The sequence below is a fragment of the Callospermophilus lateralis genome, chromosome 7, assembly GCF_048772815.1.
Source record: "Callospermophilus lateralis isolate mCalLat2 chromosome 7, mCalLat2.hap1, whole genome shotgun sequence".
Classification (NCBI taxonomy): Eukaryota; Metazoa; Chordata; class Mammalia; order Rodentia; family Sciuridae; genus Callospermophilus; species Callospermophilus lateralis.
This window is the reverse complement of record NC_135311.1, coordinates 132,961,921-132,979,881: the sequence shown is the minus strand read 5'-3', so window position 1 is coordinate 132,979,881 and position 17,961 is coordinate 132,961,921. Positions and strand designations below refer to the sequence as shown.

The following is a 17,961-nucleotide window of genomic DNA, read 5'->3' as shown; positions in this document are numbered from 1 at the left end:
AAGAGAGGGTTACATCCATGCCCAATTACCAAAGGCACAAAGCTTGGTTCAAACCAGAGAAAGGCAGTATTATTATTTTGTGACTGGAGCAATCAAAGCCGCTCTCAAGTGCAGGCTGGACAAAGCACCAAGTTCAGGGACAACAAGAGGCTTCAGCTAACAAGAGCTACACTGCAGAATCAGGACTCCAAACACTGATACTGCACAAAGGACTAGAAAAGCAGACCCTCTGAAGTATGAAATTTTGAGGGCCAATACAACAGTGCTAACCTCCAAAGTTTCTATAAGATTACCATTTCCTCATATTTTCAATAATCTTAATACAGATCTTCGGCACAAAACCCAGCTCCACCCAGTAAGTATCCTGTCCCTGTCCTCCTCCTCTATTTGTCTACCACACAGAGAAGGAACAGGAGAGTTCAGCTTTAGGACAGTAAAATGCTTCTTTTAAGTAGTTTTAAAACTTGTCCTACATTCACTGTGAACACAAAAAACATAACTGGCCTTCCCAGCCGACTTGAAAGCAGAATCACCTAGTCCTATCCACCTTTTTTCTCACACAGGAACACCTACCTGCTCATAGTTAAATAGAGAATTGGTGATTATGCCAGGAAATGAAGTCTGTATCTATTCTAGTGCCCTGCCTTTTATAAAAGACCATGCTGCCTACAATCTAGCAATCCAAGTAGTAAAGGCAAAGCCTAAATGAATACGGAACCCGCCATGGAAAACCCAGTCTCCTTAGTCCTAACACTGAGCTCTAACCTTGAAAAGCTAAATGAAGAATGTTTTGGGAAAAGTTTGCCAACAAATCTAGCAGTACACCTTATATTGAGGACTATATTTTGTACCAGTCCCTCAAATCATAACTGTGTCCCTTCAAATTGCCCTGTCTTGTCAGTGCAAACTCAGCTGTGTTTTTACTTTTTTCTTCCAGGAAAGGTTAAATAAGAATGTAGAAAATAATCTAGTTTCATTCTGCCAAAATTCTGGCAGAGCAGGGCTGTGCAGGAATGTACCTACAACAGAATCTTCCCACACTCCTGAGTTGTTAAGAGGAACTAGCAGAGGCATGTCCCATACACTCCCCAAATATCTGAGCTGGCAAGAACAAAAGATATTCTGAGACCTTAGCCCTGGGACAATAGCTTCTGTCAGTCAACTACAGTTCTCACGACTCTGTTTCTGCACTAACTTCAACCTCATACCAAACAGCACATCACACGTGTACAAGTACTTGAGAAAAGCACATGAATAAATTCACATAGTAGCATAATGATTTTGGCAAGGAACCAAAACTAATGATGAAGCATAACTTTTTAAAAATCAGAGACTTACCCAAGTATATTAATCTTAGCATTTATATAGTATATTTGGCAAGAGATTTGGGACCCCAGTAACCTATGCCTGAGACCAACACCAAAAAAGATCAGGTAGAATTTCCATGACAAGGGGATTACTTGGTAAGGAGGCTAAGATCAGCATTCATCTCTTACCTGAAGCCAGAGGTCTGATCCATTCTTTGCTATTGAGGTCAAGTCTCCAGAGATCGTTAAAGGCAGCATTGCAGCTGCTCTGGGTACAGCCTCCAAACACATACATAGACTGATTAGCGTCATAATAGCATGCACCTAGAAAGAAAACAACAACAATATGTTATTGCCGCTTAATATTGAGGCCTGTTCGACACTGAAACCATAGTCTATATGTTTTAAATTTCAAATATTCTACACATTAACTAAGTCTATTACCAGGAACCAAGTTTTTTAAACCAGCCTCTTGTCTTTAGGTTCATCAATCATATTATCCTTTAAAATAAGGCCCAGAGAAAAGCCATGGAATTTTATTTCTGAGCAAGTAAGCAAGTAACAATGATGTCATTAAGTAAGACACAATAATTCCAGCAAGAACACAAGGGAATTCAAATTAAGGATGCTCCACAAGGGAAACAATTTAAATGTGTATCAATATCCTCTAGGGCAAGGCTAAGATGGTTCTGAGCTGCCCTCTGCCCTCCTACTCCTCTCCTCCATCCCTCCTCCTTTTGTTTTTGTTTTCAAATGAAACCTGAAGGGTAAAACTGTACACAAATCTCCCTATGAAATGCAGTGACAACAACCGTGAAACAGTTTTATCAATGACATGAAGTAACCATGCCTAAAGATCAATGCAACTAACACAACACCAATTTTATGAATTCCAAAATGCAGCCAGGGCTCAGTAGTGTGAGCCTGAACTGATTCCAAAGCAACAACAACAAAAGTTCACAAGTTATTAAGTTCCTAGGCATTCCAAAAGCTACTAAGGCAGGCTCCCCAGAACTACAAAAGGCATGCTGGCTGGTGTCAGCTAGAAAACTGGCATACTTAAGAAACCTTTAAAAAGGACTAAGGTCTCAGAGAAGAGCCCTTTAAATTAGATGATTATGTACATATCACCATTTCTAAGAAAAAGAGGCAGACTATAAGAAGGACTCTTACCCTAAAACTGCAAAGACCATGCTAGGCATGGTGGTACACATTTGTAATCCCGCCACTTAGGAGGTTGAGGCCAGTGGATCACAAATTTGAGGCCAGTCTGAGCAATTTAGCAAGATCCTATCTCAAAAAAAAAAAAATTGTAAAGAGGGACTGAGGCTGGGGCTCAGTGGTAGAGCATTTGCCCAGGTAAGATTTATGTTTTCTTTTCTATCAAATCTAAACCTGTAATGAAATACAAATATGTTTATTGTAACCTAAATTTCATGTGTATGATGGACCCATTTTAAGTTAGGAAACCATGAGGTCAGAATGGTGCCATTTTAAAATTCCCAAACAAGACCAGGCTTGGTGGTTCATGCTTATAATCCCAGCAGCTCAGGAGGCTGAGGCAGGAGGATTGCAGGTTCCAAGCCAGCTTCATCAACTTAGTGAGGCTATGAGCAACCTAGTGTGACCCTGTCTATAAATAAAATTTTTTTTAAAAGAGCTGGGATGTGGCTCAGTGGTTTAGGGCCTGTGCGTTCAATCCCTAGTACCCAAAACAAACAAACAAAATTCCCTTAACAGGTATCCAAACACAACTGCAGCCCTTTTTTGTACCCTCCCCAATTTTAAATCGGCTAATTATGTAGACTGTACCCCTGAACTCTTCCTATCAGAGCAAGGGGCAGTGCTTCACTAGGGATAAAACCTGGTGGACTGCCTGCCCAGGTGTGCTTGCATGTTGGCCTCTGGGGTCACACCCTTCTGCAGAAGAATAGTTTTGTTGTTGTTGTTTTGTTTTTTTACCTTGCCAATCTATTTACAAGCAAGTATGATTTCTTGGGTACTGGGTATTCTAACACCTAACATATGGAAAGCCCTAAGTTCAATCCCCACACCAGGGGAGAGAAGGAAAGGAAAAATAATACCACTATTAGTCATCCAGTGCCATTACCATAATGACCTTTGTGATATATACTAGCTGAGAGCAACCCCTTTTTTCCCTTTACTCAGCCCACCTGTTAGGCTCTTTAAAGATGGCACTAGGAAGGACAAGTCAGAAAACTACCTGAGGTAGTAAAGCAGTATGTCTAGGCATTATACCCAGTCATCTCAGACAGTGAATAAATTCAAATGATCTGTCTACCAGCATGTGCAACAATGGAGCTGCAGGCTTTTGAAAGATTGGAGAAAGCAGAGAAAACAGATGTGAAGATATAAGATGCCATCTAGTACAGGCTTACCCTTCACAGTATTCACTACAGCCCCAGAACTCACACCATAAAGGCATATGAAGATGTAAATAGTCTCACACCTCCCGTTGACACCTTACCTTTAAAAATAACTTCTATAGTTTTATCAGTTTTTTAAACCCACATCCCAACAAGAATATTTATTAAGTCTAATAAAATTCCGTTGCTTCCATTTCAGATTGGCTTAGAACTACAATTAAAAAAAAAAAAATCAAGTTAGAGGACTTTAGACAAACAAAAGACTAATTATCAGAGCCACATTTTGATCTCCACTGAAGGGCTCAACACCAGAAATTTTGGTCCTGTTAGACCTATCCTGAACTAGCAACCCCAACACATGGGTACTTTTGAACTGAACCAACGGATGCTAGGTGTAAAACAGTCCTCTTCTTTTGATTATCCAGAACAAAAACTAGCTACGTTCTATGGTTCTAAAACCTTAATTGGTTTCACTTATAATGATGTCTAATAAGACAAATTCATAATTTCATAGTTAAAAAAGAGCCAAGGGTGCTGGGCAGGGTGGCACACGACTTAATTGCAACTATGTGGGAGGCTGAAACAGGAGGATCACAAGTTTGAGGCCAACCTGAACAACTCAGAGAGACCCCGTCTCAAAAATAAAAGATAAAAATCAGTAGTAGAATGTCACTGGGTTCAAAATCTAATACCCAAAAAAACAAAACAACAACAACAAAAACTCCACAAATACACACACGAAGAGCCAAGGGCTAGTTTATGTTTCCTAGTTCCTCACAGATAAAATTCTCAGCATCTGCTTCCTTCATGTAGCAAAAAAGCACAGTGCCTTTATTTTTCAAAGATGGTGTGAGTTCTGGGGCTACACCATTCTTCTTCTCTATCTGGATTGAAAACCCAGCCAACAGCAGGGCCCCCTGCGGTCCTTACTACATGTGTTTTAGTCCTATACTAAAATATGGAAATAAGTATTTTCCTGCTTTTCTTTGAGCAAACAAAGATTTCTGGAAGAAGAAAGCACAGCCCAAGGTATGCAAAGCCTATGGGTCTGAAACGGCAAGTTTCACACACAACTGGATTTTCTTTTAGTTTTTTTTTAATGTTTATTTTTAGTTTTTGGCGGACACAACATCTTTGTTTGTATGTGGTGCTGAGGATTGAACCCAGGCCACACGCATGCCAGGTGAGCGCGCTACCGCTTGAGCCACATCCCCAGCCCACAACTGGATTTTCAATGATCAGCAGTCAATTATCACTGGAACTGGGGAATAAAGGGAGTCAATTTGGGCAGCTATGTTTGGAACTTATATATAAAGGAATGAGAAAATAACAATCAATAATACATTCCACTATTTTAAACATCTTGCTGAACTTTGCTTAGTGCTTATTTTTACTTAAGATGCCTATATGTTGATTTTAGTGGGAACATCCAACAGGTTCAAATGGGCCTTTTAGGAAAAACTAGGAATTTGAACAAATTACCAGTGCTCAAGCAGTCATTTCCCTTTTACTCGGGTTCTCCACCCAAATAAAAGGTTTTCCTTTCCAAACATCTAGACTACTAGAATATGCTGTCCAATGCAGTATGAATACTGTGCCAGGAAATATTAAGACTGTTTACCCAAGTTAAATCTCTTCAAATTTTCTAAAATGGATCTGACTGTTTTATGATCAGGTTACTATCTAACAGTCCCTATTCAAAGACAAGTCAGATATTCACAATTTAATTAAACACAGCAAGCAAACAGTTTGTCACAGTTCTGAATATTTTTGTACTGTATTATAACCATCACGTGCAACATTTTCCTGTAGTTTCATATTTCCCATGCTTCCCGGTGCATTCTCTATGCTTGATGAATGAACTGTACATTCCAACTTTTGCACTTTCAGATGTTAAATTCTCCTTTGTTTCCCCACCTGTCTCCAGGGAAAGGCCCTCGGGCATTTATCCCATGCTTACAGAGACTCTGCTGTTCTGTATCTCACATCAACAAGCCAGAACATATTTGATAAGGTCTGTAATTACATAACTCTGGAATAGGCAAGGGGGGTTACCCAGCCTGGGCCTGCTGGCTCCTGCAAGAGCAGGACCATCAGAATGTGGAACTACCTGACCCTAATGGAAGCCTAAATACTCACATTTTTCCAAAGGATGATATTGGGGACTCAATAAACCTTTATATCATTATGAAAAGGTTCCGACCAAGTGCAGTGATACAAGCCTGTAAATTCCAAATATTCAGGAGGCTGCTCTAAGAGGTTCAAAAGTTCGAGGCTAGCCTCAGCAACTTAGTAAGACCCTGTTTCAAAATAAAAATAAAAAGGGTTGGGGGTGGGTGCGGTGGCTCATGCCTTTAATCCCAGTGGCTCTGGAGGCTGAGGCAGGAGGATCGCAAGTTCAAAATCAGCCTCAGCAAAAGTGAGCAAAAGTGAAACCCTATCTCTAAATAAAATACAAAATAGGGCTGGGGGTGTGGCTCAGTGGCCAAGTGCTCCTGAGTTCAATCCCCAGTATCCCCCCCACCAAAATAAAGTGTACTGTAGGGGAAAAGAGTGTGTGTGTGAGTAGTGGTGCACAATGGTGCATGCCTATAATCCCAATGACTGGGGAGGTTGAGGCAGGGGATTACGAGTTCAAGGTCAGCCTCAGCAATTAACCAAGACCCTGTCTCAAAATAAAAATTTTAGAAGGGACTGAGGATATAGCACAATGGTAGAGCTGGGTTTAAAAAAAAAGTGTATTGTGGACTAAGCGTGTAACTCAATGGTAAGGCACTTGCCTAGCATGTGCAGAGCCTTGAGCATCACAAAAAAATAACATTAAAAAAATGCGTGCTGTGACGATTTAGAGAAGATGAAATGATTAGTTTGTTAATTAGGATGATAGGAAAAAAGAAAAGGTATGAGGGAGATAGGATAGAATTAACAGAATTTGAGTTGTTAAGAAAAAGGAAGGAGAGAAACTGAGGAAGAAGCCAAGATCTCAAGTCTGTGTAACTAAGAAAATGATAATGACATGAACTAAATTAGGAAAGGAGAAAATTTGGGGGGAACTACTGAGTTCTACTTTTAGCTAACTGAATATGAAACATCTAGTATCTCTATGGCAACATAGGCAAGTATTAGAAATGCAGATCTCGAGCTCAATGTGAATTAGAGATAGGAAAGGAAACTTAGATCAAGGGGAAAACAGAATAGAAAGAGGAAGGAGCTAAGGAAAGAAATCAAAGGAATTCTTTTTGTTTTCAACCTATTTTGAAAATTGTCCTCTGCTGCACAGTTCCACACGCCTGTAATCCTGGCTACTCAGGAGGATTCTAGGTTCAAGGCCAGTCTGGGCAACTTAAAGAGACCCTGTCTCAAAGTAAAACAAAAACACAGAAGGGCTGGGGAGTGGCTCAGTGGTAGAGAACTTGCCTAGCATTGTATGAAGCCCTGGGTTCAACCCCCAGTACCACCAAAAGACAAAAACTTAAACAAAGAAAACCCGCCCTTTTGCTTGTAATGGTCCCTTTCAGCTTGCTGGTTAGCTAGTCAAAGAATGTAGAGACAAAGGGAAGAAAACAATAACAGATCAAAAGAGATAATTAGACACAGTTTTTTTGTTTTTTTTTTTAATATCTACCTACAGTACCTTTTCTTGGATTTCAAGTGAAGACTGAAAAATGTTTTAAAGTATTCAAATTCACCAACTTCCGAACTTCTGTGGGCTTACTCAATGAGCTATTCCTTTCCACTGCCCCTTCAAACAATGCCTCCACTTTGTGGCAATACCATCTGCAAAAGCTAGTTAACCAAAAAATATCTTTTTTCCTTTCTCATAAGAAAGCGGAGCTGTTGCTGAACTGATCATTCACAATGGAATATTTCCGAATCTGGTTTCTATTTCACCCAGTGTAACCACCTGAATATGGATGGAGTATCCTCCAAAGGTCATGTGTTAGACGAGACCATCTTACTAAAAGAAAGTAGCTCTTGGGAGGTGGTGTGGACCTTCAAAAGGTGGGGACAAGTAGGAGGCCCTTAGGTGACAGGGGGTATGCCCTTGAAGAGGACTCTGGGACCCCAGCTTGCCTTCTCTGTTTCCTGGCTCATGACATAAGCAGCTTCTCCACCACGCACTCCTGTTATGGTGTGCCAGTCTTACCAAAGGCCTAAACAACTGGGCCTCCAGATCTTGGATTGGAACCTCTAGAACCATAAGCAAAGTAAATTTTTTCAAAATTTAATTGCCTAAGTATTCCACTACAGTAACATGAAGCTAATATACCCAGGTTCATTCAACTTCTCAGAGTACCAAAACTACTTGTTTCAAAAAATGGTCTTTAGAAATTTTGTCCCTACCTTTTACTCCAGTTATCTGTAAATTAAGTCACACTTCCTCAATGATATGGGTCCTCCTGTAATTTACTTTTTCTCCTTTTGTGAGACAGGGTCTCACCAGGCACAGTGACACATGCCTCAATCCCAGTGGATCATGAGGTTGAGGCAGGAGGATCACAAGTTCAAACCCAGCCTCAGCAACAGCAAGGTGCTAAGCAACTCAGTGAGATCCTGCCTTTAAATAAAATACAAAATAATACATTGACCTCTTTGAAATATAGAAAAATCCAGGGAGAAAACAGAATATAAAATAATTAATAAAGCACCTCGAATTTATTTATTTGTTAATTTGTGGTGCTTGGGGATCAAACCCAGGGCCTTGCCTATACAAGGAAGTAAGCTATATGCCCAGTCCTTACAATATATTTAGACTAACAATTTTCCTATTTCTGGTTGAACTTAATTAATACTCTCATTTTACATTCTCTTCATTAAAGTCAGATAAAAAACATGCAACCAAAATAGTTTCTGGAAAATGAGCAGAGGCAAGTAGGGTTTGTTTTCACATAGATACTTACTGTGTGAAAACCGCTGAGTGATTGGGGTTCCAGGATAAGGATAAGTCCGGCTCTCCCACTGAATGTTTCCTTCCTGGACAGCCTTCATGAAACCATGGTAACACTGGTGGGCCACACCTAAAGATAGAAGAACAAATGCCTGAGCTTCAACACTTAACTTGTAGGTAAAATTATTAAGCCTGTGTCTTTAATTTTTTTTTTTTTTTAATGGAGAAGAAAACATGGACCTGATTTTTTTATTTGGCCTTAAAAGAATTATCAGTAAAACAAACAAAATATCAGTATAAGCTTTCATTGAGTATAATTCTTAAAAGTGAATTTGGCCAGGCATGGTGACACATTCCTGTAATCCCAGCGGCTCAGAAGGCTAAGGCAGGAGGATGAGTTCAAAGTTAGCCTCAGCAACTTAGGGAAGCCCTAAGCAACTCAGCAAGACCCCGTCTCTAAATAAAATATAAAAAAGGCCTAGGGAAGTGGCTCAGTGGTTAAGTGCCCCTGAGTTCAATCCCCAGTACCAAAAAAAAAAAGAAGAAGAAGAAAAAGTGAATCTGTATGACTATTAAATCATAAAGATATGACAGCCTTACTAAGCAAAGAAAAGATCATTAATGCATGAACGCCCTCAAATGAAAATGGCTTGATTTGGTAAAGAAATGGAAAGAGGCAAATCTGTAGGCCTAAGTGATACAAGTATTAAAATGATTTTTTGCCTAAAGTAATGAAATAAGCTTTCTTACTTGTGATGATTTCATCTAGACGATCATCTTTCCCACAGAGCATGTTTTCTATGGTTCCCTTAGAGATAGCAGATAATTTCAGGGCCCAATGGTACAGGCTTTTTAGTCTCTATGCCATCAGCTCATACTCTGATGATGTTTTCCATTAACGTTTTTTGTATATGAAGAATGAATATTATGCTGTTTCATTTAGGCCTTAGAATTATATATATGAGATACAATCTTAATATTCTTGGCTCTGAGGGCTGGGGTTGTAGCTCAGCAGTAGAGCACTCACCTAGCATGTATGAGGCCCTGGGTTCAATCCTCAGCACCACATAAAAATGAATAAGCAAAATAAAGGTATTGTGTTCAACTACAACAAATAAATATTTAAAAAAATATTCTTGGCTCTGAAATAGGCATGATAACCATCATTAGCATATTAAGGAAATAAGTCCAGAGTGGTTAAAGGACCTGTCCAAAACTGGACTGAAAGTCTGAACTTCTAGTTCTCTTCTTCTGATTTCTTAAAAAAAAAAAAAAAAATTTCCAGTTGGTGGTGAAAGAGAAAGAAAACTAGTCTAAATTTCTTTGATTTTATTTATTTGTTTATTTATTGGTATTGGGATTGAACCCAGGAATATTCAACCACTGAGCCACATTCCCAGCCCTTTGTATTTTTTATTTTGAGACAGGTTTTGGCTAAGTTCCCAAGACTGGCCTTCAACTTGTGCTTCTCCTGCTTCAGCCTCCCTGCCACTAATCTAGGTTAATTTCTTTGATTTTTTTATTCAAAGAAAGGAAACAATCAAAGAATTTCAAATTGGGAAGATCTAATCCTTTCATTTTTACCAAGATACAGGGAGGCTATTGACTTTCTCAAGGTTAACTGTAACCCTGGCCCCCTTTATCATGAGACAATACATCAAGATAAGTGGTATTTATTTTCTCCAAAGCAAAAGGGTGATGGGATAATTTAGCTCTGTGAAAGAATATGATAAGACAGTATCTGTAATTTAGTAGGTATTGTGAATATCTGTAGATAGATCACAGCTCCCAAGCATTCTACAATAATAAACTAATAAAAGATTATGAAATGATGAATTCTTAACTGAGGAAAAATAATTTTTTTAAGAGCCTATGTAGAAAAGAGAAAGAGAGAGAGAGAGACAGACAGACAGACAGACTTTACTGCAACGGTAGATTCATGTCATTATACATTTGTCCAAATCCACAGAATGTACAAGATCCAGAGTGAACCCTTAGGGCTGGGGATGTGTCTCAAGTGGCAGAGCGCTTGCCTAGCATGTGTGAGGCACTGGGTTCGATTCTCAGCACCACATAAAAAATAAAATAAAATAAAGATATTGTGTCCACCTAAAACTAAAAAATAAATATTAAAAAAAAAAAAAAAAGAGGGCTGGGGATGTGGCTCAAGCGGTAGCGCGCTCGCCTGGCATGCGTGCGGCCCGGGTTCGATCCTCAGCACCACATACAAACAAAGATGTTGTATCCGCCGATAACTAAAAAATAAATATTAAAAAAAAATTCTCTCTCTCTCTCTCCCCTCTCTCACTCTCTCTTTAAGAAAAAAAAAAAAAGAGTGAAACCTCATACAAACTCTGACCTCTAGGTGATAATAATGTGTCAATGTAACAAATGTTCCACTTACATGGACAAAGCTGATAAGAGGGAGGCTGAATGACAGGGAGCATATGGGAAATTCCTGAACTTAGCAGGTCTTTGCTAGGAACCTAAAACTTCTCTAAAAAATATAGCCTATTTAAAAAGGTGAAAGCTTTATGTTTCAGGAACAACCTATTTCTAACGCATTCATTTCAATTTCTGATTACATCAGAGCAAACTTCTGAAGGAAAAGTCCAATCAATTTTATGTTACATTTTGAAAGAATTTATCATTTCTCAATTTATGCAACCTTAGTAGATCTTTAAGCAGAATCACAGTACATAGTTATACATGTTTTCCATGATGATTACTATCCCCATAGTATGATAAATTCAATTTAGCTGAACTCACAGTTAAAAAGAATTAGAATATTTTTAATCCATATGCCCATTGCTTGCTTGCTTTTTTTAAGGTACCAGGATTGAACTCAGGGGCACTTAACCACTGAACCACATCCCCAGCCCTATTTTGTATTTTATTTAGAGACAGGGTCTCACTGAGTTGCTTAGCCCCTCACTTTTGCTGAGGCTAGCTTTGAATTTGCGATCCTCCTACCTCAGCCTCCCAAGCAGCTGGGATTACCGGCATGCACCGCCATATCGGTTAAACACCATCTTTAACTAGGGAGCAAAGCCAAGAAAATGGAGGAAAAAGCCTTTTACAACAAATGGTGCTGAACTGAGCTTATCTATTCAGAAAAAGGAAAGCAGAATACCTTCAAAACTAACTCAAAATGGAGAGACCCAAATGTAAAATGCAAAACTATAAAACTCATTGAAGGTAACAGAAAACCTAGATGACCCTAGATTTGGAGATGACTTTTTAGATACAATACTAAAGGCAAAAATCATGAAAGAAAGAATTGATAAAATGGATCTCACTGAAATTTCTGGATGAGTGCAGTGACACATCCCTATAATCCCAGCAACTTGGGAGGCTAAGACAGTAGGATCCCAAGTTCGAGGCCACCCAGAGTAAATTAGTAAGACCCTGTCCCACTCCTGGGTCGAATTCCTAGTGACCCCCCCAAATTATAATTTTCTATTCTCCTAAAAACACTGTAGAGAATGAAAGAATAGGCTGTAGAGTGGGAAAAAATATGTGCAAAAGACTTACCTGATAAAGGTGTATTATCCAAAACATATACAGAACTTTTTTTTTTAATTTATTTTTTTTAGTTATAGTCGGTCACAATACCTTCATTTTATTTGTTTACTTATTTTCTTTACATGATGCTGAGAAACAAACCCAGCACCTCACACATGCTAGGTGAGTACTCTACCACTGAGTCACAACTCCAGTCCAAGAACTCATTAAAAAACAAAACAAAACATGGTGGCTGGGGCTGTAGCTCAATGATAGAACACTTACCTCACATGTGTGAGGCACTGGGTTCTATCCTCAACACCACAAAAAAATAAATATAGATATTGTGTCCATTCACAACTAAAAAAATATTTAAAAAAAAAAAAGTGGGCTGGGGATACAGCTCAGTTGATAGAGTGCTTGCCTTGCATGCACAAGGCCCTGGGTTCAATGCCAGCACCACAAAATAAATAAACAAATAAATAAAGTCCAATTTTTAAAAATGGGTCAAAGACTTTAACAGCCACCTAACCAAAGATATATGGGTGACAAATAAGCATATGAAAAGATGCTCCATATAATTTATCATCAGATAACTATAAATTAAAATGACAAACTACTATAAGCCTATTTTAATGGGGAAATTCCAAAACAATGACAACTAAATATGGTGTTGAGGATGTGTAATAGGAACTGTTATCTGTTGCTGGTGGTAATGGAAAATGGTACAGCCACTTCAGAAAACAGTGTGGTGGCTTCTTATGTAACTGAACAAATTCTTACCATATTACCTAGCTACTGTGTTCCTTGGTATTTACCCAAAGGAGCTGAACACTTGCGTCTATAGGAGCACCTGCCCATGGATGGTAAGAATGGCTTTATTCACAATGACCAAATTTGGGAAGCGGGGAAGATGTCCTTTAGTTTTGAATGAATAAATGAACTATGGTTCATTCAAAAAATGGATTACTACCCTTCACTAATAAGAAATGAGCTAAAAAAACCATGCACAGACATAGAGAAAACAGAAATTCTTATTACTAAGTGAAAAAAGGCAATTTGAAAGGCTATGACATTCTGGAATAAGGCAAAACAATGGAGACAGAAGAAAGATCAGTAGTTGCAGGGACTGGGGAAAGGGAAGGATGACTAGGCAAAGCATAGAGGAGTTCTAGGACAGTGACATTACTATGTGGTACTACAGTAGTGGATGCACATTGTACATTTGGTCATACTCATAGAACGCACATTGTCAAGAGTGAACCCACCTAGCTGAGCATGGCGGTACATGCCTGAAATCCTAGCTCTTTAGGAGGGTAAAGCAAGAGGATTGCAAGTGTGAGGCCAGCCTGGGCAACTTAGCAAGACTCGGTCTCAAATTTAAAAAGGGCTAGAGATGTAGTAGTTCAGTAGTAAAGCACTTGCCTAGCATGCAGTAGGCCATGAGTTCAATCTACAAGAAGAAAAATCTACAAAAAGAAAAAAGTAAAAAATACACAGAGGGCCTGTGCTTCTTAAAGATAAAATTAAGTAGTAAATGCTTTCATGATCACGTTTTGCTAAAATAAGCTACTTTGAGAGATTATATGTGTGTGTGTGTGTGTGTGTGTGTGTGTGTGTATCTCCTAGTTAAGAGCAAGGATTCTAAAGCTAAAATGACTGAATATGAATCTTCGATCCTACATTTACTACTTGTGTGACCTTGATTTAGTTAGTTACTGCCCCCCCTCAGTTTCCTCATCTATAAAATGAAGTACATTCTATTGCAGTTTGTTGTGAGACGAGAGCAATTACAATAGTGCTTGACACACAGTAAGAACAATATTCATGTTAGCTCTTATAATTCTCTCATATCCATGCCTGCATTACCTATTCAAGTACAACAGAACTTTTTCCAAATCACCTTTAAGAATATGAAGCTTTTAGAGCTAGGTGTGGTGGTGTACACCTGTAATCCCAGAGGCTCAGGAGGATCTTGAGTTCAAAGCCAGCCTCAGCAAAAGCAAGGTGCTAAGCAACTCAGTGAGACCCTGAGGACTAGAGATGTGGCTCAGTGGTTGAGGGACCCTGAGTTCAATCCCTGGTACCAAAAAAAAAAAAAAAGAATATGAAGCTTTTAAAAAGAATCCTCATTTTTAAACTGTAAATCTTCATTTTAAATACTATATATTCAAGCTATGCATAAAACCAACCAATATAAAAAAAATAGGAAAATGGGTTGTCTTATACTAAATTTTATAATCATAATACATTTAAGGGAGAAAAGGAAGTTGGGAATCTAAAAATAAATCACTGAACACAATTTGAAAGGGTTTATTAATGAAGCTTTTGCCTTCACAGTACCTTTGATAAGTCGATACCACTGTTTGCAGACAAGGGCTGCGGTTTTATGTTCCTGATACGGTGAGAGAAAGGACAGGATATACTCCAAGACCTCTTCTGGCAGCTCAGACATGGACCTGTCATGTCTAGGCTCCTCGACATCCAGTACTGGGTGGGGGTCCTCGTCTTGCTCCATTGTCCCTTCCAGCACAGTTTCTTCTTGGTCCACAGCCATGAAACTGTCATCTTCACTGTCCGAGGAGCTGGCCATGACATTCCACTTGACAGCTGGAGTAGACAAGAAACAAATATCCTGCAGATTGTTAGCAGCAGCCCAGGACTCAGGCTGTTCAGATTTCCTCCCTCACTACGACCTCTTCTCTTCAGCACTTCTCCACAGTAGTTGCGAGCCACCTTAATCTAACAGGAGGAGCTCAAAACCCAAGCCCACCTACAAAGGATATGATTATACCCACACACACAGTGGAAACCAGGAAGGCAGCCAAGTTCTGGTACAATCTTAAAACTGGAAAACTAATTCCTTTAACTCAAAAAATCCGACACAGACAACAAAGAGAACAACAGCTAGCTTCCATTGGCCAGTAACAACGATCCAAGATCTTCAACTTAAAGGAAAAACTAACTCTGGGTCCTGCAAAGAGTAATAAAATTCTGAGGATGTGAGTTAAGAATAGCATTTTGGGGGGTGGGGGGCATAGCTCAGTGACAAGAAAGCTTGTATGGCACATACAAAACTTGGTTTGATTCTTAGCACTGCAAAAGCAAAACAAAACATTTTTTTCCTGGCTTTTACATAAAAACAAGTCACTTAAGAGCATAATAAATGCTCCCAGAATAATTAGCTATAATTATTACATATAATTATGTGATAATATAATACAACGTTTACCACGAAAACATCATAACAGATCCAGGGAATGAAAACTGAAACAACCCAAATGTCCAGAAAAGATAAATGGTGGTACATTCGCATAGTGGAATATTATACAGCCAAGAATGAAGAGTACATACACACAGATAAATCTTGCAGACATAATACTGAGCAAAAGATGACGAGATTATATATACTACCTGATTATACTTATGTCAAGTTTTAAATTTTACTTATATTACAAATGAGGACAGTGGCGAGCAAATGGGAAGCTCCTAAAATGTTAGTAAAGTTCTGTTTTCCTGACTGGGTACTAGTTATACAGATATGTTCTGTTCATGAAAGATTCACTGAACTGAGTACTTATGCACTTTTCTAAAGTTTACCCAAATAAGCTATTATCAGTAGTTATTTCTAGTGGAGATAACAGATCATTTTAGTATTTTCCTCTTTGTACTTATCTGTATTCCTTAAATTTTTGAAAAGACCATAAATGTATAGAGAAAACCACTGATGCATGCAAAGCCTTGCAGACAAGGACTGCAGTTTTATAAAAAGGGTAAAATTAAGGAAACAGGGTGACTTATGTAAGAACTGTGTCCCAAGTTAGATTCTTCAGGAAGCAGATACTAAACATTATTAAGAATGAAAAAGGGGCTGGGGATGTGACTCAAGCGGTAGCGCGCTCGCCTGGCATGCGTGCAGCCCGGGTTCAATCCTCAGCACCACATGCAAACAAAGATGTTGTGTCCGCCGATAACTAAAAAATAAATATTAAAAATTCTCTCTCTCTCCCTCCCTCTCTCCCTCTCTCTTAAAAAAAAAAAAAGAATGAAAAAGGTTGACTGATGAGTAACTTCTGTGAAAGGAAGAAGCAGGACTGGGGGTGGAGGGGGGGGACATTACATTACAGACTGCCAAAGCCTGTGAGAGCTAGTACAGATGGCCAGTTAAAGGAACACAATATAAGGGGACAGGGAGAAGTTCTTACATCACTGCTTTGCTCAGCCACTGGTTGGGACCCCTCTAGGAAGAGCATGACCTTGGCTCCAAGGAGTAGACCTTGAAGCTGCTAACAGGGGCAGCTACACTCCTTTGCAGGCAGCCAGCCAGACAGCGTTTTTTTTTCCTTTTCTTTTTTGGTACTGAGTCAACTGCGCCCAGGGCGCTTAACCACTAAGCCACATCCCTAGCCTTTAGGGTCTCTCTGAGTTGCTTAGGGCCTCACTAAGAGGGTGAGGCTAGCTTTGAACTTGCAATTCTTCTGCCTCAGCCTCTCAAGCAGCTGGAATTATAGGCTAGTGCCACCATGTCCAGCATGCCAGCCCTTTCTTGAAGAGACATCTGAGATAATTTTATTACTCTATATTTACTTGCTTTGTTCCACACACATCTACCCAGATGGTTCACTATGCCACTCTACCTTACAAACATCCAGCATTCTCTCTAGCACTGATAAAAAGAATAATAGGAAGAAAATATACTTTGGGACTTTGAGAAAGATCTGAAATGTTGCAAAAGGTAAGGGGGACCCTTCAGTAGAGGAATGGATAAAGAAACTGTAAAATGCGCGCACGCGCACACACACACACACACACACACACACACACACACACAAAGAGAAGAATATTACTCAGCATTAAAAGAGAATAAAATTATGGCATTTGAAGGTAAATGGGTGGAGTTGGAGAATATCATGCTTAGCAAAGTAAGCCAATCCCCAAAAATCAAAGGCTGAATGTTTTCTCTGGTAAGTGGATGCTAATCCATAATGGGGGTGGGGGTGAGAGATGAGTGGAGCAACTTTGGATTGAGTAAAGGGGAGGAAGAGCTGGGGATACGGCATGGGGTAGGAAAAATGGTGGAATGGGATGGACATCACTACCCTAGGTACATGAATGATTGCACAGTGGTGTGACCCTACAACCAGAAGTAAAAACTGTGCTCCATTTGTGTACAATGAATACATTCTGCTGTCATGTATATCTCATTAGAACAACCACAACAAAAAAGGTGAGGGGGAGGGCAAGAGAGGGGACAGGAAACTCTCACCTCATCTCTACCACTCCTTAATTCATATACTAGTTACGCACATCTTTGAAAACTGGAAGAATGATCAATAAAGAAAAATGGAAACATGAATCAACACTCATCGTGTCCAAAAATTGTTTATCTAGTGAATTAGCTCACAGCTCACAATGCGGCAAATGCATCTAGCAACCTGGCTGCTAGGATCTTGGTGATAATGGGGAACTGGCAGTTCCTGGGTTAGTAGATCGGACTAAATCCTCCTGGTGCTGTGGTGCAGGGGCAGTGGCAACCAAAGGAAATCATTTCCCTTCTCCTAGCCCCCAACCCAAAACAAGAGTATCATAATTAATTTGCTTTCAACTATGTTAGATATAGGATCTCAGGTCTTTTCCAACCCGATTTGAGTGAGCTGTATTTCAATGAATAGACAGCTCCATTTCCAGCCTTAACTCCTGTATTAAAAGAGGGTACAGTCATATGAAAAAATAAAAATCAGAAATGTTTTTCTGGCAAAGGAAAAAAAAATCACTATTTCTTATTCCCCTGCATATTATCACTTCCTATTGGCCATTTCCCTAATTTATTTACTTTCTTTATTAACTCCCTTCTGCTCTAAAATCACTGAGTCCA

General features: G+C 39.3%; 1 protein-coding gene across 2 annotated transcripts in view; it reads right to left on the bottom strand.

Moving 5' to 3' along the window:
• The window catches only part of Fbxo42 (F-box protein 42), an 87,665-nt gene that overhangs the window by 35,049 nt on the left and 34,655 nt on the right, over positions 1 to 17,961 (bottom strand). Inside the window, exons 2-4 of one of the 2 annotated variants that reach the window (XM_076861197.1) lie at positions 14,430 to 14,721; positions 8,596 to 8,712; positions 1,497 to 1,631 (exon numbers count right to left, since the gene is read on the bottom strand). In XM_076861197.1, the coding sequence (XP_076717312.1) occupies positions 1,497 to 1,631; positions 8,596 to 8,712; positions 14,430 to 14,679 (502 nt within the window). In that variant the 5' untranslated portion in view covers positions 14,680 to 14,721. The remainder of the gene's footprint in view (positions 1 to 1,496; positions 1,632 to 8,595; positions 8,713 to 14,429; positions 14,722 to 17,961) is intronic. The other variant, XM_076861196.1, reaches the window with a different exon arrangement.